The sequence below is a fragment of the Vigna umbellata genome, chromosome 5 (assembly GCF_029865625.1).
Source record: "Vigna umbellata cultivar VRB3 chromosome 5, Vumbellata_1.0, whole genome shotgun sequence".
Taxonomy (NCBI): Eukaryota; Viridiplantae; Streptophyta; class Magnoliopsida; order Fabales; family Fabaceae; genus Vigna; species Vigna umbellata.
The window spans coordinates 34,865,584-34,887,497 of record NC_142169.1 but is presented as its reverse complement, the minus strand read 5'-3'; the positions used below and the strand labels follow the sequence as shown (position 1 = coordinate 34,887,497).

At 32.0% G+C, this 21,914-nt stretch overlaps 3 protein-coding genes across 4 annotated transcripts; 1 reads left to right on the top strand and 2 right to left on the bottom strand.

Annotated features, from left to right (window-relative positions):
- Window positions 1-1,695: 1,695 nt before the first annotated feature.
- LOC124823326 (arogenate dehydrogenase 1, chloroplastic-like) lies at window positions 1,696-3,851 on the top strand. The gene is made up of 6 exons (XM_047295517.2): window positions 1,696-1,984; window positions 2,288-2,612; window positions 3,041-3,123; window positions 3,215-3,284; window positions 3,399-3,473; window positions 3,587-3,851. Exons 1-6 carry the CDS (start codon window positions 1,821-1,823, stop codon window positions 3,671-3,673), a joined length of 804 nt encoding a protein of 267 aa, XP_047151473.2. The 5' UTR covers window positions 1,696-1,820; the 3' UTR covers window positions 3,674-3,851.
- Window positions 3,852-4,255: 404 nt separating this feature from the next.
- On the bottom strand, window positions 4,256-10,130 carry LOC124823329 (protein RETICULATA-RELATED 5, chloroplastic). Its single transcript, XM_047295519.2, has 7 exons — window positions 9,372-10,130; window positions 8,628-8,757; window positions 7,520-8,047; window positions 6,495-6,602; window positions 5,847-6,395; window positions 5,297-5,410; window positions 4,256-4,667 (listed from the first exon to the last, which is right to left on the bottom strand). Exons 1-7 carry the CDS (start codon window positions 10,031-10,033, stop codon window positions 4,533-4,535), a joined length of 2,226 nt encoding a protein of 741 aa, XP_047151475.1. The 5' UTR covers window positions 10,034-10,130; the 3' UTR covers window positions 4,256-4,532.
- A 4,233-nt stretch (window positions 10,131-14,363) lies between these two features.
- LOC124823331 (biotin/lipoyl attachment domain-containing protein) lies at window positions 14,364-21,841 on the bottom strand. 2 transcript variants are annotated; one of them, XM_047295521.2, is made up of 9 exons: window positions 21,549-21,841; window positions 20,208-20,420; window positions 19,245-19,330; window positions 19,005-19,058; window positions 18,252-18,512; window positions 18,086-18,148; window positions 17,492-17,560; window positions 17,368-17,413; window positions 14,364-14,629 (listed from the first exon to the last, which is right to left on the bottom strand). In XM_047295521.2, the coding sequence occupies exons 1-9, from the start codon at window positions 21,580-21,582 to the stop codon at window positions 14,568-14,570; spliced, it is 888 nt and encodes a 295-aa protein (XP_047151477.2). In that variant the 5' UTR covers window positions 21,583-21,841; the 3' UTR covers window positions 14,364-14,567. The 2 variants fall into 2 exon arrangements, with proteins under 2 accessions (XP_047151477.2, XP_047151478.2); XM_047295522.2 differs by having other exon boundaries at window positions 19,245-19,321; window positions 21,549-21,840.
- Window positions 21,842-21,914: the final 73 nt, after the last annotated feature.

Below are 21,914 nucleotides of genomic sequence, written 5' to 3'. Positions count from 1 at the left end.
AATTTGAGAGAAAGGATGAAAGCAAGGAAACCCATGTATGAGAGAGTGGAAGAAAGAGGATAGTGACAAAAGAAAGTACAAGTTTTGCTTCTATCAGTCTCACTTATTCTCTTTTACTTTATAATCCTATTATTACATTACTTTATTATTTTATCACTACCCTACTTCAGCACGTTATTACAAAATGTTTTTTGGAGGGCGACATTCTATAAAGATGATGAAGAAAACAAGTACTTAAGTTATGTGATAAGTACCTAACAATTAACTTAGAAACAAATTTGGATATGGATCTAGTAACTTTTGTATTCTTATTTAAAATTATTACTCATTAATGTCAAACAATGATACTTGACAAGTGAAGTTAGATAAACAACTCTTAGAAAACTTTTTTTTATAATAATTATAATATCATTTTATTTATAAATTTGTTTGACTTTTGGATGCATGTGTATTATTAAAATCAAGTTAAACTGGTTACTTTTTTAATCAGTAGGGTGTCAAAATATAAACTAGTTTAATCATAATAATACTTTTTTTCTATATTTTATTCGATTAAATATGTTTTTATATTTTAACTTTAAATAAAAATTAGAATTAATTTATTTTCTCAATTTTAGAAATATATAAATTTAGTTAGTTTAATCAAATTTTATTATTTTTATTTAATGTTTCAAACATATTTCATGATAATAATGAAGTTATTTATTGTTTGATATATTTATAATGAAGTCATTTATTGTTTGATATATTTTTTTTAATATTAGTTAATAAATGTATTGAAAATTTTAAATAAATTTAATAAAATTTGATTAAAAAAATTAAATTAACATAATTATAAAAATAAAGAATTAAATTAGTTTAAAATTTCAAAAAAAAAATCTAATTTTTACTTGAGTTAAGAAACAAAAATATATTCAACTTTTTTATTTAAAATTGTTATTACTACTATTACTGTTTTATCACATTATATGATATAATTGATTATGTTTATATAACATAACTGATTATCATGTTAATTATAATTGATTATAGCATTTAAGCAAAAGTAAAGTAAGGGCAAAATTATAATTTAATGGATAAAACGGTTCTCTCGCGCAAATCTACGCATGAATAACCGTAGCAATAATATGTTGGTATTTTTTTATTGCTGCGAAAGAAAGTTGAGAATACCGAGAAAGTGGGGGAAGCAATAGGCGATGTCGACCTGTCGTGTCGTGTCTCAAACGTGTACCTAAAATAAATCACCTTTCACAACTGTTTTCTTTATCGCTCTAAAAGGTGTTCGTTGGGACACGATAACCAAGTTCACAATCTTAAAAAACAGAAAAGTACCCTTTTGAGTAGTGCAATTTGGGTGTTATGTTAGTTGGGTTTGTCCAATTTTTGTTAAGAAACAAAAAGTTAATACTTTTAATAGGAAATAAATCATATGAAATACCTATTTTTTATTTTTAATAATTGCATTTGTTGTCTTCATGCTGTGAAAAACTTATAACAAGTAAATTCAGTTTCTGTTCAAGAAAACATCAAATACGGTAGAAGATAAAGGTGTGTTTTTTTTTTCTTAAAAGAAAAGTGTGAGGAATCTTAAGATGCTAGCTTAAAAAGTTGGCGAGAAAGAGCAAAAGGCTTACATATAATAAAACAATAAATAATAGCGTTACGCTTGATATTGGCGTAAACGTGTATGACAAGTGACAGAGGAGCATTAAATACGCTGTTACCCTTGCCCTAATTGAGCAGAGGAAATCCTGTGACAGTGTTGTTTTCCTAAAGTTATCTCGTTCACCTTTGTTTCTCATCTAATTCTCAACTCAACCATGTCATCATCGTCTTCCCAAAGCCTCAGAATTGGCATAGTTGGATTCGGCACCTTTGGCCAATTTCTGGCCAAGACAATGATAAAACAAGGCCACTCTCTCTCTGCAACTTCTCGATCCGATTACTCCGATCTCTGTCTCCAAATGGGCATTCACTTTTACAGGTAAACCAAACCATAACTTAATACACATATCTTTTCTGTTTTCTTCCAAAATTCTCACTGACTACTTAAGATTTCTATTTTCAACCACACATGTTTTATCCACAAAACTCGAATTAAAACCTTTCTCAGAGAAACCGAGTTCAATTTCATTCAGATTACATCAATATGTACATACCATGCATGTGGTCTAGTTTGTATCGCTACACCCATTTACCTCAACTTTCCCAATGCGACACTTAGATCCACAAAAACCATTTTTATGTTGCATTTGTATGTTAAACATTATTGTTGTTGTTGTTGCAGGGATGTCAGCGCGTTCCTTGCTGCTGACATAGATGTCATAGTGCTGTGCACATCGATATTATCGCTATCCGAGGTTGTGGGGTCAATGCCACTCGCTTCCCTGAAGCGCCCATCACTCTTTGTTGATGTTCTTTCAGTCAAAGAGCACCCAAGAGAACTTCTGCTACGAGAGTTGCCAGTGCACTCCGACATTCTCTGCACTCACCCTATGTTTGGACCTGTCACTGGCAAGGATGGATGGAAAGGTCTCACTTTCATGTATGACAAAGTTCGGATAAGAAATGAAGCTATCTGCTCTGGTTTCATCCAAATTTTTGCCAGTGAGGTAGGTTAATAGCCTTTATCAACAATACCCATCAATAACCGAAGAAGAAAGAACCATGTTTTTGCACTGGGGCAGGTTAATTATGTTAATCAAGAACAAAGAAACACAGAGTTTGGAAGCTAAGTAACTTTAGACGTTGACTCTGCATCTGATAAATCAAGATATAAGATATATATCTATACACTCCTACAAGCAAGGTTATATGTCCCCATCATGGAATAAAGTTATCAGTTCTCATAAACATGGTCATGGTCATTATTGAAAAGTCAATTAGTAAACAACTCAATCTTCAATTCTCCCCTGTAACTAGTATGAACAGAGTCTATTAGTTTGGACCACCGTTGGGTGGTTCACGAATGAAGCCAGAAAATCAGTTGTGAATTCTTACATTTATTGTTTATTGATCCATTTCCTATTTTTTTTATTAGGGTTGCAAGATGGTAGAAATGACTTGTGAGGAACATGACAAAGCAGCTGCGAAGAGCCAATTTATCACCCACACAATTGGCAGGTATGTAGCCTTCCACCTATCTTAACAAACATTCGACAAACACATACATAAATTCTCACTGTATGCAACTCTTTTGCGGCTTCTTGATCAGAACATTGGCAGAAATGGATATTAAATCAACACCTATCGACACCAAGGGCTTTCAGGAACTTGTTAAATTGGTACACTTGTTATATCATTTCCCTAATTTCTCTAAAAGCTTTCCTTCGTTTTTTTACACCATTAGCCACAGTGCAACATGCGCTCTTATTTAACAAATTGAAATATACTTGCAGAAGGAGACCATGATAGGAAATAGTTTTGATTTGTTCAGTGGATTATTCGTGTATAACAGATTCGCCAGACAGGAGGTATGGAACTGCTAGCGAAATGCTTAAACATATATCAAGATTTATTTTTAAATCTTTATTAACTACTAACCAAGGACTTCAAGATAGACTAACGGACTGCCAAAATTATGCAGCTGGAAAACCTTGAACATGCCTTGCAAAAAGTCAAAGAAACGCTGGTTGAAAGGATGAACGAGGAGAAGGGTCAAGAAAAGAACTGATGTTATGCATAATTTTATATGAGATATATTCTCGAACAATCAAGTTTCCTCTTGTTCCAGTCATAAATTATTCCCATTTCAGTTTTACAGTTACCAAAATGAAGTCAACTAATAAACCAAATACACTTGCATATGTTCAATCTTGCTATAAAAATATGGGATGATCTTGTTCCCAGTATACACTGTGATTTCATGAAGCTAAAACACAGATATTTAGTCCTCAATGTCACCATTTAACTCAAGTGTGTTTCATTTTATCAACTTCAACTCCCTTAATTTTAAGCCAGATCTTCACTACCACTTCCTTTCCAAATAAACAAATTAGAACATTCTCTGGGGTCTTGACATGAGCTTTTTGGCTTTCTAATCAACCTATCCGCAGAGTATGTATTCCTTGACGTACAGAAATAATCTAAGCCAAAGGTTACTGCAAAGATATCGAAAGTTCACTGACCCTTGATAAATTGATAGTCTAAAGGTGTACAAACGTCAAACTCCATGAGAGTTCAAAACAAGTGCTCCTGAATTTTTATCCCATATTAACAAGACTTAACAAGACATATAAATACCTTTAGCAAAGAGTAGGTAACAACTTGTGTTGGTTTCGATTTGAGTCCCTTCTATCTATTCCACTTGTTACATTTATGAAGAAAAATTTTATATTCACCAAACTATGAAATGGGAAACATCAAAACGTATACAAGTGAGCTGTCGAAGGAATTGTAAGAAGCTAATCAGCAAGAGACAGAAAGAGATTATGATGAAAACAATAACCTATTCCTCTGTGCCTGTATTACCAGCTTTTCAAGAATAATACAAATTACCACGAAAAAAATGTCGCAACGTATTGTCACCACTTTTATTTTTCTATCTCATCAATGGTGGCTTCTTCTGCTTCGTTGCATAAAATTGCAGCACTATTCGGAGAATCTGATGTTGGCGACTCTGTCTTTCTAACTTGCAGGCCAGTAAAGCGCGCTAGGTCAATCCATTGCTGCAGCAATTCATGAAAACATCAAATTTGAAAACTCCAGTACAAATTTAGAAATTGATGTACAGATAAATATATCACATAAAAATGAATTATAAAGAATTATACTCCATTAATTTAAAACTACTAGATATATTAGATTATTAAATATTTTAGATAAATATCTTATTTTTAATTTTTATCTTTAATATTATTTCTTATTTATATGTTGAACTTAGTCTATATTTCTTTTATTATAAATAGAATATATTTAATATAAGGAATATTAATCTCATGTATAGTTTTTAATGTATTGAACAAAAGCTAATGGTACTCTCGAGGTTTTAGTCAGTTCAAATTATGGCACTTCAGAAAACCAAAGATGTCATTGTCTTTTCTTTTTTTCTTTTTCTGTATTTTGGTGTTTCACTAACTATAGTCAAAGAGCAATATTGGTCATTCACTAACTTTAGAAAACAAACGACTTATATTCCGTGAAATTAAGAATATTTAATGACTTTATAAATATTACTAAAATTTAGGAAGTCTAGTTTTCAATCATAAATAATTGAAATCCGCTAAAAGACGAGGTTGGGAACATTCAGCATTTGAAAGTGAACAAAAGCAGATTAAAGATAGGAAAACAGACTGACCTGGGTTCCCCAATAGGAATTGACAGTCCGTGCTACAAAAGAAAGCATATTTACAAAGAATGTCTGGGAAGCAAACTGTTCAGAAATCCGATGCTCCACTATCCCAGCAATTATCTGCCAAAAAAATATTGTAATTTCCGTACTAATGCAGAACAGATTAGAATTTAAATGGATACGTATATATAGAATATATAATATAACAAGGATGTAGTCTCAGATGAATTAGAGAAAATTACAAAATCATATATATATATATATATATATATGGGTATTTAGTAATATAGTACTTGGTTGGAAAATAATGGAGGGGAAGGAAGGCAAAGATTTTATAATACTTTCTTTTTTTGGTTTAAAGATTTGGATGAATAGAGAGGAGAATAAAGGGGAGGCAAAATCCTCATCCATATACAGAGAATTTGGAGAGAGGAGAAAGTTTTACACTAATTGGAGTAACTATCTTTCATTTTCTACAGACACTGGGTTCAATCTTGCATTTGTCACATATCAATAATAACCAAAATTTTATACAGCAGACATGTCCACTACATACCTGATAACGGAGATTTGCAGAAATTCCAAGAAAGCAAGCATATATGACAGCTGTTTTCAGTATTGGTGACCTTATAACCCGTTGCTCAGTGACAATGGCTGGATTAAGGAATTTACGGATTCCATATAGAGAATTTGATGAAGCCACGGCTCCAATGCTTGAAATAAATCCAACACTAGCAAGTTTTAGCCCACCAAATACAACTGATGCAATTCTATGATTGAGATTCCAGTTTGTTCCTGCAAGATTCTTTTGAAATGCATTGTCCGGGATGGAACCTAGAAGTCCCATTAGAGAACCAATGTTGTCAGGGGCTTTCATCTCATCAGCATATGAAAGGAATGACAAAGTTGGTGCAGGGAGCCACACTGTAAAAAAATCAACTACTGATCCTCTGATAGTGTCTGTAATAACGTAGTCAAGCTCTTGGAAAAAATTATCTTTCCGCTTTTCATATTGCGCCAACAATGTAGTTGTTATTGATATGGCTTCTTCTATGGCTAATCTGTGCAAGAATTTGGGATCTGCCAACAATCTTTCCCTGAAACCCTATATAAAGAAGAACCGGATGAAAAGGTAGGAAAAGGCAACAAAGTGATGAATTTTCTCATGATTAAAAGCAGAGTATTTTTCAAATAAAAAATTTACCCCGAAACGGTGAGTGAGTTCTGAAATCAGAGGATACTGCTCTAGATCAAAGAAGTTCTGCAAAACCTCTGGAGATACTAAACCAAGATCAATTCCCTTTTGAAGATCCTGAAATCAAAATGAAAATACAACCCATGTTCACAATGACAACCAATATTCGCATACCCTATTTAAAGTTAAATCACAGAAAAGTAAACAGATGCATAGAAAAAAGAACTGCAAGTAGTAGCACACCAGCAATCAAAGAATCAAACGCAAGTATGCAATTAATGCAATTTTAGTATCATCAGTGACCGTTCAATTATTCTCCCAAAAACCTTGGAACCCATGTATGCCAAGCTATAGACCAGGGTTACTTTATTTTAAGGGAAAGAAAACAGAAATAACAACTTCATTATCACAATTAACCCATTGGAAAAGTTTTGAAGTCGTTAAATCATCGTATATTGTTGCGCAAAGAATCTAACCTCAAAAGGAATATGAATTTAATGGAAAAGTAAGATAGCACAGAGAAAGCGCTACAAAATGGTGAACATTAAATTGAAATCCCCCGCACAGTTGGTTAAATTGAAACAATGCAAAACACAGATATCAATTAAAGGGATGAGGACCCTTTGTTTAATCTCTTCAAAAAAATTGTTTTTTGTATATTTCATATAAAGTTGAAACTATTTTATTTGGCAACAACAATTATAAAATATACTTTCATTATAAAAAGTAATTATAATTTGACTTTTTTTCAGCTCCTACTCAAAGTAGCTTCTTAAAATCATTAGATATGTTTAGAAGTAATTTTCATGGAAAAATTTGAAGCAAATGGGCTCTAAAATGCTCATCAAATACCAAAGTTATATTACATACAAAAAATAAAATAAAATTTAACAGTTATAGTAACCGCAAAATCTCTTGTTTGTATCACCTAAATGGACAATGAGAGAAAATAAAGGGCTAAAACTAGGAAGGAGGATATACAGAGCAAGAAAAGTAATAATCAAGCAAACTAGTGACGGTAAATGCTCACTAACCTGTGGTAGGGCATCTCGCCTCCGCCCAGCAGCATTCATTACGCGAGCAATCTCAGCACGATCAAAGCAATTTCTACTACAGGGTCTGGCAGCAGAATACCACAAAAAATCAGCCACGGGAACTTCTCCTTCTCTGCGAATGAATTGTCTTTCAGGGTCAAGTAATATAACTACTTGGTTTTTCTTTTGTATTTTTCCTGAAATTCTAGCTGGAACTCCAGTTCCTCTAGATCCATACGTAACATGGCTTGCACCAGTCACAACAATTAACATACCAGTGGACCCTCCATCAACCACATTTTGTAAGATAACCTGGGACATAGAATACTCATCAACTACTTTAGCCTGGGCAGAAAGGTATGAGCTCGGACCAAAAGGAATGGACAGATTTTGAGTACTATCGACTGAAGGTCTACGTGAGATAGAAGTAAAGCCTGATACAAAGCCCGACCCAGCTGGAGGAGCATAAAGTTTACGTTCAGCCTTCGTAAGCCCACGAATTCCTTCTGCTTGGACAGTTCTTAAGATCTGTTGATGACAAAAATGATCAAAACCATAATTATCATCTTTATGAGTCTTGAGTCTAGACCTAGCAATATAAGAAATGACCCTAATCCTACAGGGTGGAGTTAATTAGACGAATCAATTGAAACCTTTCCGCTCTATCAAAAACCAAATTTTAAGTAAAACATCTAATGAAAAATCGATTTAATGCTCCTAAAGTTTTCTCAGGTCGTCCCCTACCATTTCAACCTATTAGCTTCCCTTAATGACCAAACTATCTGAGGAATAATCGTATCATTTTTCTAAAATAAAGTGTTTATTTGACCTTTTGTTTAATATGGGAACCTTGAACAGTAGGAGCTTTTCAGGGCTTGTATTTTATACATCAAATATTTGTTGTCCTAATACAATTAAAATCGTTACAGCTTCCATTTACTAAATATCTGCTCCTACCTTTTTTCAACTTGTTGTAGATCAATTTGACAAGCACTTTGATTATCTAACATTTGCCAATTTCTCCTAATTAGCCACAACCATAATTTTCAGAGACAAAATAAATATTTGAAAGATTATCATGAGTTTGGAAAAAAAAAATTTGACGTACCTTCAGCGGAGTACCACAAGCGACTACACGGATTCCATTTTCACGACAGTAGCTCAGAATAGGTTCATACTCCTGCCATCTTTGAGGTGGCCAATGCAACGTATAAGACTTCAAGGTGTCTCCATCTATCCTGCATTGAAAGTCGAGTTTTAGTACAAACAATGCAGAATCACGGAAAGCAGTCTGACTAAGACAAAAGAAGCAGAGATTAACAGAAATATAGTGAGCCAGGAAATAGAGAGGCGGACAGAAATCTTTAACCAACAAAAAGTACTTTTCAATAATTAACAACAGTGGAAAATTTCTTAATTCAGGTAACAAGACATTCTGAAAAGAAAGTAGGAGCATAGCAAACATCACTAATGTAACAATTTTTAAAGTCAACATGCCATAGGAGCATACCATACATCTAATTCCATGGACTAATATTCACTTTAACAGGAAATCATTCAGAATCACACAACTAGAAGATTCTTCCTCAAGCCAACAATTGTAATAATAACAACAAAGCACCCCCAATTTACATGTTCGTAATCAACTCCATGCTGTTTGCTCAACTCAATATCTCTTTTATTTAACTTCTTCCAAAAGAATGGAACACACGAGTTGATTTCAGCTCAGAAGACAAATTAATTCATTTTGTCTTCTTATTTTCTGATCCTATAACTACTCATTGAAAAGTTAATCCACACAGGAATCACGCAAGAATCTAAACATTAATCACAAATTCAAAGGCACTATTACTTCTTGTCCATATACTGATTGAGCGGTTCCTGAAGATTAGAGGGAAAAGCTTCCAGCGCAAGAGACAGTTTTTTTTCCTTTTCCGAACAGCGCCTATTCAAATTCTTCACAATCTCAAGCTCCAATTCCCTATCGTCTCGAACCGGAACCTGTTCCGCTTCCCCCAAATAAACCACTCGCGCATTCATCAACTTCTCCCACACCTTCCCTTTCTCTTTCCCTATCGCCAACGGTTCCCCTATCACCGCCGCGTCGTAAATCCTCGACGTTATCACTTCCTCCTCCTCCTTTTTCGCCTCCTCCAGCTTAGGTGCTGTCGGAGCCAATTCCGCCGGCTTCTCCTCCGCCCTCGACGCCGACGATAACAGAACCGACGCGCCGGCAGCCAGGAACGGTGCCATCAGCACGCCGCGCCGGCTGCTCCGAGGTTGACTATAATCGCCACCGGAGCCACCCGGATTCGAAGCCGCGGCGACGCATGTGGAGTGGCGGACGGACAGGTTGACGCGGCGGCGTTTCGCAGTCCAGATGCGACGGAATTCATCGGCGGCGGCGGCACGAAGAGATTCCGCCGGGGCGTCACGTGAGGAAGCGGTGGCGCGAAAGAAAGGCACGTGCGGGAGTGGAGTGGCGAAAGAAGAAGCCTGAGTGTGTGGCTTCATTTGCCTTCAGTTGTGGCCTTCTCACCAACCGCAAGGTTTAAACTTTGTCACTTCCCCTTTTCTTTCTGCCACCACACAACAAAAGGATTCGTTTATTTTCAGCCTTTCAAGATTGCATGCATAATCATTAGTATTCTTATTTATTTCGGAAAAACTATTTTTTTAAATATAAGTTTTGCAAATTTTACCCTTTATATATTTGTTTCCCCTCATAAAAATTATAGGTTTGAAAAATGAAAATTAGTGAAACTATCAAAATCTAAGAAAACAGTGGAATATACTTTTTATTTTATGTCTAAAATTGAGTTCGTAATTTAGGTGGTGGCAATAAATTGAAGTAATATTATTTGATTTTATAATTGAGATTGTGACGTAAACTATAAATAGAAAGGGTGAGATTTGAATGTCTACGTGAAGCATCGGTGTCCATACGTGAAAATTGGAGTTATCCGTTTCCAAATACCAATCTTCCATTGTTTTGGAATTTTGTTTGAAGATAAAATTATCAGAGTCAGATGTTTCTCAGCTCAATTCTCAAATGGTGGCTGAAAACAATACTTCAAAAGTTTAAACCCAGGTGACGTCTCATTGTATGGATTTATATTTAATATTGCCAAATAATAAGGGGCAGAAATCAAAATAAAAATGCAAATTCCAATTACACGTTTGAAAGTTAGAACAAACTCCTTCTTCATAATTATGATTTAGTAATCACTTAATCACATTCCTCAATTTTTCGTCCATGTCATTAACAGTTTTTAAATTCAACCAAATTTCAAAAGAAAATCAAAATATATAAAGATAAATACACATAATTATCAGTATTATCATCTATTTTAAAAAATAAAAAGTATAATATGCAATGTCTTTGTCGGTGAATTCTGTGTCATTTTATAAAAAAGGTTAAATTGTAAAATTGAAGATGAAAATATGAAATAAATTGTTTAAGTCAATGTTTAAAATCCAAAATTCGTATAGAAGTAGGATCCGATAAATTTAAACAGTAGGGTTTGTATCCTTTATTTCCTAAAGTTTATTATCAACCTCTTCAACTTTCAACACTCATACAATATAGTTGGATTCATCTTTCTTAATCATCCTGGTTTTCATATGGTTAAGGTTATTGGAGTCTTTGTTTAAATAACTTATGTAAGCTGACAAAGTTACAAACCCGTATATTAAGTTTAGGACATCCCTAGTTGAAGACATCACATGTTTGAATTTTTTTCTATATAAAAACAATATTGATTTACAAAACTTATATTATTTGAGATTTTCTATACTGTTGGTAGAAAAAAACTAATAGAATTATCAATTTAGCCTATTGACGTAAATTTTATAAGAGGTTTTAATAAACTTGATTTTATATTTATATAAGAAAATTATTTAGCAAAATCCTGAACTAATTAAATATATTTAACTTTTTTATTAACTAAATATATTTTTAAAGTAGATAAGATATTTATTTAATTTTATTGTACAAAAAATTTATTTAAATCTGGATCAAAGTTAAGTAAAACATTTCAATTTAAAAGTTTAAAATAATAAATTTATCAATAATAAGTTTATAGATTTTTTTATTATGTTATTTTTTTTAATGCTATGACTTAAATTTATACTTAAATTCTATCTATTATTTCTTTCTCTTTAATAATATATATATATATATATATATATATATATATATATATAATATTTAGTAATTATAGAAAAATTTTAGTATCAACTTTATTATAATTAATCTAATATTCTTATATTTTGGTTAGATTTCATTTTTTTTTTCGTTTTTAAGTCTTTATAACAATATATTACGCACTGTTTTATTAAATGTTATAAAAAAAATTCCATGAAATTGATAAAATTAATAAATATATTATAGTCAATAATTTTATTAAACTATGTATTTTTTGTTTTATTTAATAACATAATAATAAGTATGATATAAAAATATTGATTTAAATATAATAAATTTAAACATATTATATTATTTAATAAAATATAATTTTATATGTGTATATTGTTTTTAAAAGTTAATTAGTATTGAGAAAAAATTTAGGATTGGAACTTTTTTTGATCCAATTTAAAAGAGTTTTCTGTAAGAAAATTTTTTCAATAATCATGAATCATGAATCAAGTTAACAACTCTGTTATACAACTCTTTGATTCCTGAAAAAAAAAATTCTTATTAGAAAAAATATGAGTTATAATGAAACATGTTTAGTTAAAAACCAAATTGTGAGAATTTTTGTCTACATTCAAATCCCTATCAAAGTAGTCTACATCACACATTACATAAATGAATTATATTGTTGAAACGCATAACTCTCTTTATATATACTGTGTATTTTCATTCTTACTCATCATTTAGTTTTACTTAATTAGTATTTTGATTATTACATTTGGACTTTTAATATGTTTTGGTTTTTATATAATTAAATTTCAATATTTATTAAATATAATTAATGTGGCATTTTTCATTAAATTGATATTAATGTCATTTGAAAGATAATAATGTATTAGTCCAACAAAAGTACTTAACTAGTAATTTGGTTTCATTATTTTTCTTCAGACTCAATTGAGATGGAGAAAATATGATTCATTTTCCATCTGTATTGTCTTTCATGTATTTTGGAAACAAATCCAAAATGCATAATTTGATTTATGTGTCTATCTTTTTTACAATGTAATAAACAAAAATAAAGATATTAGATTTGAAAGAGACCTCTTGAATATGAGAGAAACAATCTCACTGAGATTGTATAACTAAAGAAAAAAGAATTAGAGAAAAAAGATGAAATCAATTGAATAAAAATGTTTAAAAACAAAAATAATCATGTAACGAAATATAGAGACTAAATTACTTATTAAGTATTTTATTAGAGTGACATGGGATTACATTTGAAATTACGTTAATTTAACGAAAAAAAATAATTTTATTTAATAAATATTGTGACTCAATTGAGTAAAAAACAAAAAACAAAACAAATTAAAAATCTAAATCACTGACTAAGCTTTTTTATTTTTTTCATATGAAGTCATCAAAAAATATATTGTAGGTATGTTCAGAAAATCTTAATTCATGGATTTTTCTATTTAACGAGTCACAGTTAACACAATATCGTAAAAATAGTATTTAAAAAGGTAAAAATATAATATATACTATGAGATAATTGATGAACAAGTCGTTGTAATTCACCGAAGAAGACTATCATCTAAAATTCCTCTTATTTGAGATTAAATACTCGTATTAGAATATAGGGATAACAAGATCAACATGTTGAGTTTATTTAGATTCTGCATTCTTCTTGCAATAAAAAAACATGAGAACACAACAAAAAAATCTATCTCATGGAAGAAAATAGGCTTTTGGAAACTATAAATAAATGTGTGACAATAAAAGTCAGAAATTATTTTGAATAGTAATAAACTATATCACAATGGTTGACCATTTTGAGTTTTATTTACAGCATTTTTTTTAACATATTGCTTTGATTTATTTATACCGTAAGTTCTTCCTATAACATTCATTCCATAGGCCTCTTTGTAATTGATACATCCTGCTATATAAATACACATTATTATACACAATAGATACTACACAAATATACATTATTATGTATTTTCAGAGTTACCCACTTAATAGATACAAACTAATACACTTCAAACTACATATATACATAATGATAATTGTAAATGTTCAATAAACATAACTTCTTTTAATCACATTTTGCTCAACCTATGTATAACTACAGTCTTTATCTCTCGTATGTTGTTTTAATCTTAATTTTGTTACCCAAAAATTTGGCACTGCTTATTTTTATTTTACTAGTATCTTTTATAATAATTATTCCAGCCTCATTAAGAACTTCTTGACAATTATATATTCAAAGATATTTTTTAGCATAATTATAATTTCATCAAAATACATTTTCTACCCACGAGTTAATATGTAGCCTATTGTTTTATTTCATGATTTATTACCACCTTTTGTAAAAGCTGAACCAATCAGAATATAGATTAAATTTAATTAAAGAAGTTTTAATATAAAATAAGATGATTCGAGGGTAAATAAAATCGATCAAGTCCAATACACAAACAATCTCACATTGAGTGTTGGTATATAGGAAGAATGTTATTGTTAGGCCTTGGATGCTAACCATTACCTTGATCAATAATCTCAACATAACCAATCTCAGAAAACGAGATTCGGTCACTGTTTGGTCAGAATTTTGCTGTGAGTGCAACATTTCTATATATCGCACTACGGTATTTCTATTTCTGGTCCAGAATTTCAAAAAAAGTTTCCGGGAGAAACTAAACAAAAAGTAGCTAGCGATCAAACTCCAACAAATAAGATACATAAGGAAGGTCGTCTCGAATAGCTTCATTCTAGTACAATTTAAGCAATTGGTATACAAAGTATGAATTTTCAATTATTTGTCACCTATTAAAAACTTTTGCCAATATGCGAATAGCTCCCTAATTAAAAAAAAAAATGCCTCATGATTGATCCGAACAACAGGAAAAGGCCAGCTCACTTGATGTCATGAAAAGATGGCAAGACAGCAATAAGGGGGTCTCCGTAACCAACAGGCTCTGTAAATCACAAATAAAAACGTTAAGAAATTCATCACAGCTATGGATGAGTGTAAGTAGCAAAGATAATTGGGTTGTGCATTGACAATTATCTCTAAATATTGCAAAACAACGGACTAGGCCATCAATAAATCACAAAAAGCCATACATAGGAGAAATGAAGACCGTCCAGAGCTAAACAACGTTTTTCCATTCGCTCAGTAGTCAACACTAACTAGACAACATACAAAACTAACAGCACAACTAGCTATACATTGTAAATGACAATGAATTAAAGTAAACTATCAGGAACATCCCTGGGACTGATAGAAAAATTATACAAGATTCGAGATTTCCATAGTTTGGATCCTAGATTCTGATAGCTTGACAAAACATTTTCTATTTTCATTTCTTCCAATCACTAATAATTATAAGAGTGTCACATGATTTTTCACTTTATTTCTGTTTTAAGATATCTTTTCAATTATTAGAGAAAACAATAACTGAAAGCAAAAAATTGTTTTTAAACTCTAATAAGCCTAGATACTCAATACGACCCACATTCGGCGTACACAGGAAATTCCTAAAATTCAAGATACAATGCAGCTTGGATACATTAAGACAAAGACACACAACAGAGACATATATACACTCATAATATTTGTTAACAGCCATTTATTTTTTTGCACTAATTGTATATATGATCATAACAAAAACAACATAGTTAAGTATGTTTCGAATAATCATATCAGAATATAATATTTTCCCTGGAATATGCTAGAAACAGAAACATTTGTCCAACTCTATTGGCTCTCTGTGATTACCCAGTACTATTTACAGTAGATTCGACGATATATAGGAAAAGATAAAGTTCCCAGTAAGTCCGGTCAATAAATATGGAAATAAAAAATATGGAGGACATCCTTTGCATAAGTATAGTACAACATACTTTCTCTTCATTTTTGGAGTATCAAGGTTTCGTCGGTCAATCTAAACAAATCAAGCCTAACATTGCCATGTTTTAGTGTGATAAAAGCATGGCAGTCATAAAGCGATTGGGCATTCATTATACTATTGTATCATACCAAAGGTGGAAACGGGTGAGATCAGATCAGTTCAGACATTTTTTGTACTTGAGCTTGACCTATATCATTATTATTATTAAGTTCAAGTTCGGCCTATTTATTCATTATAAGTCTTAGACTAGCCTGTTCAGAAGTCTGGTCTGGCCTCCAGACCTTTTTACATGACTAAACAAGTCAATAAACCTAACTAGATCATCAAGCCTAAAATTGTTCATGACAAATTATTATTTTTTATGATAATTATTTTACAAATTATACCAATATTAAATTACAAACAAATAATAGGGTCAAACTATATGGACCTGATTCACATAGATTTGTCTCTTTTATTTTACCTTATTTTAACTTCTGTAATTTTATTCTTTCTTCTCTTGTAGCATATCTATACCTATATATAACGGTATACCCCCATTTAGGAGACATATTTATGTTTCTATTTTGTCATGAATTATATTTTAAAATTTAAATATCTTAAACCTCAACTATTATTTTGTTACCTATACAACTGTAAAGAAAAAGAAAAACAGTGGAGATAAACTACTCATCCACTTTAAATAAGAAGTACACAACACTATTACTCCACACAATACAATTATGCTTTTTTTTCCTGTCACGCAAATCAACAATATGTATTGTTTCGTCAACCTTGTTTACATTAGAATTATTAATTATACATAAAATATAAAACATAATATATAAAATTAAAATTAATATAAATAATAAAGTTTAACTAATTAAAAAAATGCAAACACACATGCACTATTGCATTTATGTTTCCGCTAGCAACTATAATATTTATATTGAATAAACTAGTCATTTTATTATTATTTAAAAGTAGAGGTGTAAATACGAACCAATGATTTTTAAAAGAAAAAAAAAACTTTTTTTTGTTGAGCTTGTTATTAATATTAATAATTATATATTTAAACAATGTGTTATATATAAAATTATTATGTAAACAGGCCAGCCTGGTAGGTTTCTTTTAAAGCCTAAAAGCTTAGGCTAGGTCTTTGACAAAGCATGTCAAAGGCCCCTTACTAGTTGCCTAGCCTATCTTCATCCCTACATATGAGTTGGACAAACTTCTCCATAAACATTTCTACAAAGAGAAGAATAGAAAATGAAATAATCTTCTCCATAAGCTAAAAATAAAATATGCACAAATTAATAAAAAAAAATGAACCTATGCATCAACTAAGTTTAATTTATCCAAAAGCTAATTTCAACTTTCCTTCCTATTTTTCTCTTCCATAAGTTCTCATGGAGAAGTTTATCCAAACATACCCTAACTGTCCAAATTGGTTAAATTCACTCTTAAAACATGTCTTGAATACAATGGACTCACAAGTATCTCCGCGACCTGCCACCTGCCACCACCACCCCTTTCCCAAAAAAGAAAAAAACATGCAATGCTTGTCATTTGACAGTAATTTGTTTCTTCCTTGCAACTAAGTTTCAAAATACTTGAAATCGGAACTAGTAGACTTCAAAATTATTATGATTGCCAAATCTTGTTCACCATATTTTATTACTGAAGTACACTATTCCTTTAACTATTCAATTTTGGATAAATAGCGTAGCTCTCTTTCTTTCCTCAAAAGCCCTGTATTGCATTAATGACATATCAATAAATCTATGCATTTTTTTATAATAGGGTCATAGACATCGTTATACCTCCATCATCAACAAGTAGCTTCAACACTTGTCCAGCCACATCAGTCTGCAAGATTTCAAAAATAAAAACCAGTTAGAAGCAGTAAATATCAAGGAACCACAATTACAAAAACTGAGAGATCACCTTAACCGGAAGTCCAGTGCCAAACTGATCCAAATAACCGATGATTTGCCCTTCTTTGACTAAATCACCCTAAAATTCAAAAAGGAAATAAATAAATTGACAATCATCATAGTCAGGCCAATTAAAGTGAAGTTCCCAAGCAACTTGATGAAGTAACTGTACCAAACAAAGTATACTAATAACAATAAGTGAGTACCAAAGAATATTTATTTGGCTCTGAGACTATCACTGTTGATTATAATCAGTTTTTTTTTGTTTCTCTTTCTAAGTGTTTTTAGTAAAAGACTTTACACGTATTCCGAAAGCCAACATATGCATGTTAACAAGGTCACATAGGGAGACTAGGCTGACAAGCAAGCAGGCTGATACATAGACTCCAACTATTATGTCTGCAGTATTACGTGGGGCAGCTCACTGAAGCTGGGCCCCTAAAGCAGAAACAACCAGTTTCACCCCAGCAAATCTTATTGACCAACAAACACATGTACCAAAATTCAATGGTGGACTTTACGATGAGAAAGCTCGACGCAGTATCATGTGAATTATGTGATCTAGTTCATAACAAATTGATGAGTATTGACAAGCACGACGCACCTCTTTACAGATAGGAGGTTGTCTCTTGCCTTTCACTGTTCTACCTCTTCGGAAGAAGCCAACCTAAGGAGAAAGAAAGATCAGTGATAGCAAACTCTACATAGCTCAAGCCAAATATAACTAGTGAAGGCAGAAGTTAAACATAAATTATTGATGAATCATATACCGTGGGAGATGGCACTAAGACATAAGTGGTGGTACCAGAAGCCTCCAATGCTGCCATTCTTGGTGATTTCTCCCTGAAAGAATCTATAAATGTATTTTTCTTTTCTGGAGATGATTTTGGAGGTGATGGTGGCAGGGTACCAGGTGCTGATTCATCCATTGGTTTAGATGGAATAGGCGGAGGAGTTGTTGGTGAAATGTTAGACAAAGGAACCTTTGTTGCTCCAATGTTTCGCTTAATATGCATTTCAAAATCTCCAACCTATAACAATAATAGTCAACTAAGGTCGTGTACAAGGTCATCCAGCTAAAAGCATGCTTCTTTTGATGAACCACACAGCTATAACAGACAACGTTGTATAAAAACAGAGCTGAGATGATACAAATTTTTAATCAAATTTGAACTGCAAAAAAAGAATTATAACGAGATAGGACATTAGGCACCAAGGCACCACAATCTCAAGTTGAAATTACAACATGCTACAATTTTGATTAAAAAAAACATTAATACCATTACCTCATTTTCTATAAGCGTGATATCTTGAGTAAATTAAGAGCATTCTTAGACAGAAGTTTCAACTCACAGTATATGACAGAGCTACAGACATACCCATCCAGCGACTGATTTGAGTGTGTGAATTGCGAATAAACAAACCATATAACATTCACGGAAGTTTTCTTTCTCATCCTTGCTGCTAAATTTAAAATATAGCACTTCCAATTTTACAAAAGGGTAAACAAGACGGAAGATCACCTTTACTTTCAGTTCAGCGATTTCAGTCTCATCACACACCTCTAATACCAAAGCCTGATCATAAGCAAACACGACATAACGAGTGATTTTATCAGATTCACATTCAAGCAAGGAAATTAATAATGCAATTATGCAGTCTTGGATAAACGCTGGCATACTAGAGCTAATTCCCACCAAATTATCATTTTTCACCAATAAAAATATGCTTTGCTGGTAAATAAGGACAGAATAGCTATAGACCTCAAATCCATTAGGAAAAGTAGCAGCTTGCAAAGGCTTTTTCTCCAACGAGCCTTGTGGAGTACTATCTGAAGAAGCTGCAAAATCTTAAATAATTGAGAGGTCAAAGAACTTGAATATAAATAAAAAAAATGGTTGAAGAGAAGCTATTCTAATAGCCAACTATAACACAGTTATATTATATATATATATATATATATATATATATATATATATATATATATATATATATATATATATATATATAACCCTCGATCACACTTTCTCAAATACCACTAATACTGAGCAACAGAAGTAGAACATTTCCTACTATTATTGTGTAAATAACATTACATTTTTACCTTAAAAATAAAGAAATAAAAATCACATCTTTTGTTTGTAACTTGTAAGAGTTTTCTTTTCTCTCTTCTCTGTTTTCTTTAAGTATAGAAGAGTTCCAGGAGATTATCTTAGATGACACAAACATATGAAATTCCAGCCCAAAATTTTTGCAATTGATTATTGTATTTAAAATCTCAATAATAGTCTTAAGAAAGTAAATATAAGTTAATTCTAACTTAACTTTACAAAATTGACTTATGAGGCAAGATTTGCACTTACCTATGTAATATAACTTGGCTACGTAATAGACTAGGGGAAACCCAAAAGTGGGTAACATAATAGACCCAACAAACTTGGCTACAAAAGGCTCTTGAATGACTTTGATACCATTTTTAAAAAGTGAAATTTAAGTCTAATTCAATCTCACAATTTAATAAGATGAGATTTGTAATTATCTATATATTATGATTTTGCCATATCTCTAATCGATGTGGGGTTTTAAAAAAAAAACACTTAAAATATATAACTAAGAAGATAATTACACTAAGACCAAATAATAGTATCAGACTTTTCTCATTCAAACAAAAGTCAACAAAAACAAAGAATAAGGACGTAATTCATTTCACGATCAATATAACCCACCATCACCAGACTTGGATGTGTTGATAGGTTCAGCTGTTTTTGCACATGAAACTAGTGTGTTGTTCCCCTTCACGTGGGAATTAATGTGCTTCCGATCATAAGCCAAATGCTGGATGAAAAGTCTACTTTTAGAGTTCCATCGGACATTGTGGATGGGAACTACAACTTGTTTATCACGGGAAGGTCGCATATGGGACATAGTGCCCATGGGATCTGAAATCCAAGTGTCATGATTAAGCATCTGACTGTAGTAAAATCATATTAAAAACATTGAACTGCTTAAATAGTATTGTATATTGAAATTCGACCATTTAAGAAGGCATTGAGACCCTTTCCAAAAGTAATTAAGCCTATTTCAAAGAGACATGGGAAAAACGGAACTCACTGTTCTATTTAACAGAAATAGATCAACGAAAGAATAAAATAAGCAACAAAACACGAAGATTTCTGAGAGTAAATAGGATCCAACATATGGACGCCACTAAAGTTATCCAAAAAGAAAAAACACACAGTCACTACTCATCTTGTGTTCTCCTATAGGACCCGATAGATGGACAATTACATGCTCTAAGGTGATTGTAGACCATCCTTTGGTTATTTGTAGAAAGATGAAAAATTATACAAATCAATAGCAAAAAATAATACTAATCACCTAATCAGTGGCATTCATCTAACTTAATGAAAAACGTCATGATCGTGTCGTGATTCTTGTAAACAAACGATACTAATCAATAGCATAAAACAACTCTATCGCTGCTACCTAATTGTCAAGTTCATTCTAAGGTTAAATTAAGCTTCACATATAACAGCAACGAGGAACAAGTCGCGCAAGCTAATACAACTAGTTATGAAACGTTTCAAAGGTTCCTGCAAATCTTAAAAGGAAAGTATCTACGGCATAACCTTTCTTTGAATAAAATTGAATAAATAAATCACAGTAGCAAAAACTCCACCCTATGTTCAGCATTTAATTCAAAACGAAAATAACATTTCACATAAGAAACGATATTTAAAGAAAGCAAGAAATGCGAAAAGTGCCTTAAACGAAAACCGTCCAATGTTTACAACACAATGACAAATCTAGCGAGCTCCTTCGCAGTTACTTTTCTTTCTAGCTCGAAAATCATAAACCTAATCCAGATGTATAGAATTCGTTTTCCAAAATCAAACTGCGTATGTGAATCTTTTCCCATTTCCGTCACACGTCGCATAAATTAAAGAACATAAAACAGAAAAATCGTAAACACAAAAGCAGAGATCGCATTCGGAAAGACACGTTCATAACAAAAATGCAGATGCAGATTGAGAGAGAGAGAGAGAGAGAGAGAGAGAGAGAGATACAGTTAAAAGATCGAATGGCAGCGGATGATTCCATGGTAGAGAGAGTTCGAGAGCGATGAAAGAACAGGAAAATGGAATAATGGGAGGGAAAAATGATGGAGGAGAGAAACTTATAGAGAATAGCGAGGTTGAGTGAAGTTAAGCCAACAAGGAAAGAGGTGGATAAATTAGTTGCACTCTGTCTCTTTGAGATTTCCGCCCCTCTAATCACCCTCTCCGTTCCAATCTAGGAAAGTTTCCTCGCTAATGTGCACCGGGGTGTGACTTGTGCCTCTCTCGTCCCTTACGTGGACTCTCCCATCGTGGCATGGTAGTTGGTGTCTTGGACAAGCTCCTTTAAAAAGGTTTATTACATAAATTCTATAC

What these genes read in the sequence shown, in the direction of transcription:
- LOC124823326 (XM_047295517.2), top strand. Translation starts at nt 1,821, where the DNA reads ATGTCATCATCGTCTTCCCAAAGCCTCAGAATTGGCATAGTTGGATTC. An exon ending in ATCACCCACACAATTGGCAG is followed by an intron (nt 3,124 to 3,214) that starts GTATGTAGCCTT and finishes CTTCTTGATCAG; the next exon opens with AACATTGGCAGAAATGGATA. An exon ending in TTCAGGAACTTGTTAAATTG is followed by an intron (nt 3,285 to 3,398) that starts GTACACTTGTTA and finishes ATATACTTGCAG; the next exon opens with AAGGAGACCATGATAGGAAA.
- LOC124823331 (XM_047295521.2), bottom strand. Translation starts at nt 21,582, where the DNA reads ATGGAATCATCCGCTGCCATTCGATCTTTTAACT. An exon ending in TGCCATTCGATCTTTTAACT is followed by an intron (nt 20,421 to 21,548) that starts GTATCTCTCTCT and finishes CTTGGATTTCAG; the next exon opens with ATCCCATGGGCACTATGTCC. An exon ending in GCACTGGACTTCCGGTTAAG is followed by an intron (nt 17,414 to 17,491) that starts GTGATCTCTCAG and finishes GAAATCTTGCAG; the next exon opens with ACTGATGTGGCTGGACAAGT.
- LOC124823329 (XM_047295519.2), bottom strand. Translation starts at nt 10,033, where the DNA reads ATGAAGCCACACACTCAGGCTTCTTCTTTCGCCACTCCACTCCCGCAC. An exon ending in AACTCACTCACCGTTTCGGG is followed by an intron (nt 6,396 to 6,494) that starts GTAAATTTTTTA and finishes TTCTTTATATAG; the next exon opens with GGTTTCAGGGAAAGATTGTT. An exon ending in ATTCCTATTGGGGAACCCAG is followed by an intron (nt 4,668 to 5,296) that starts GTCAGTCTGTTT and finishes GAATTGCTGCAG; the next exon opens with CAATGGATTGACCTAGCGCG.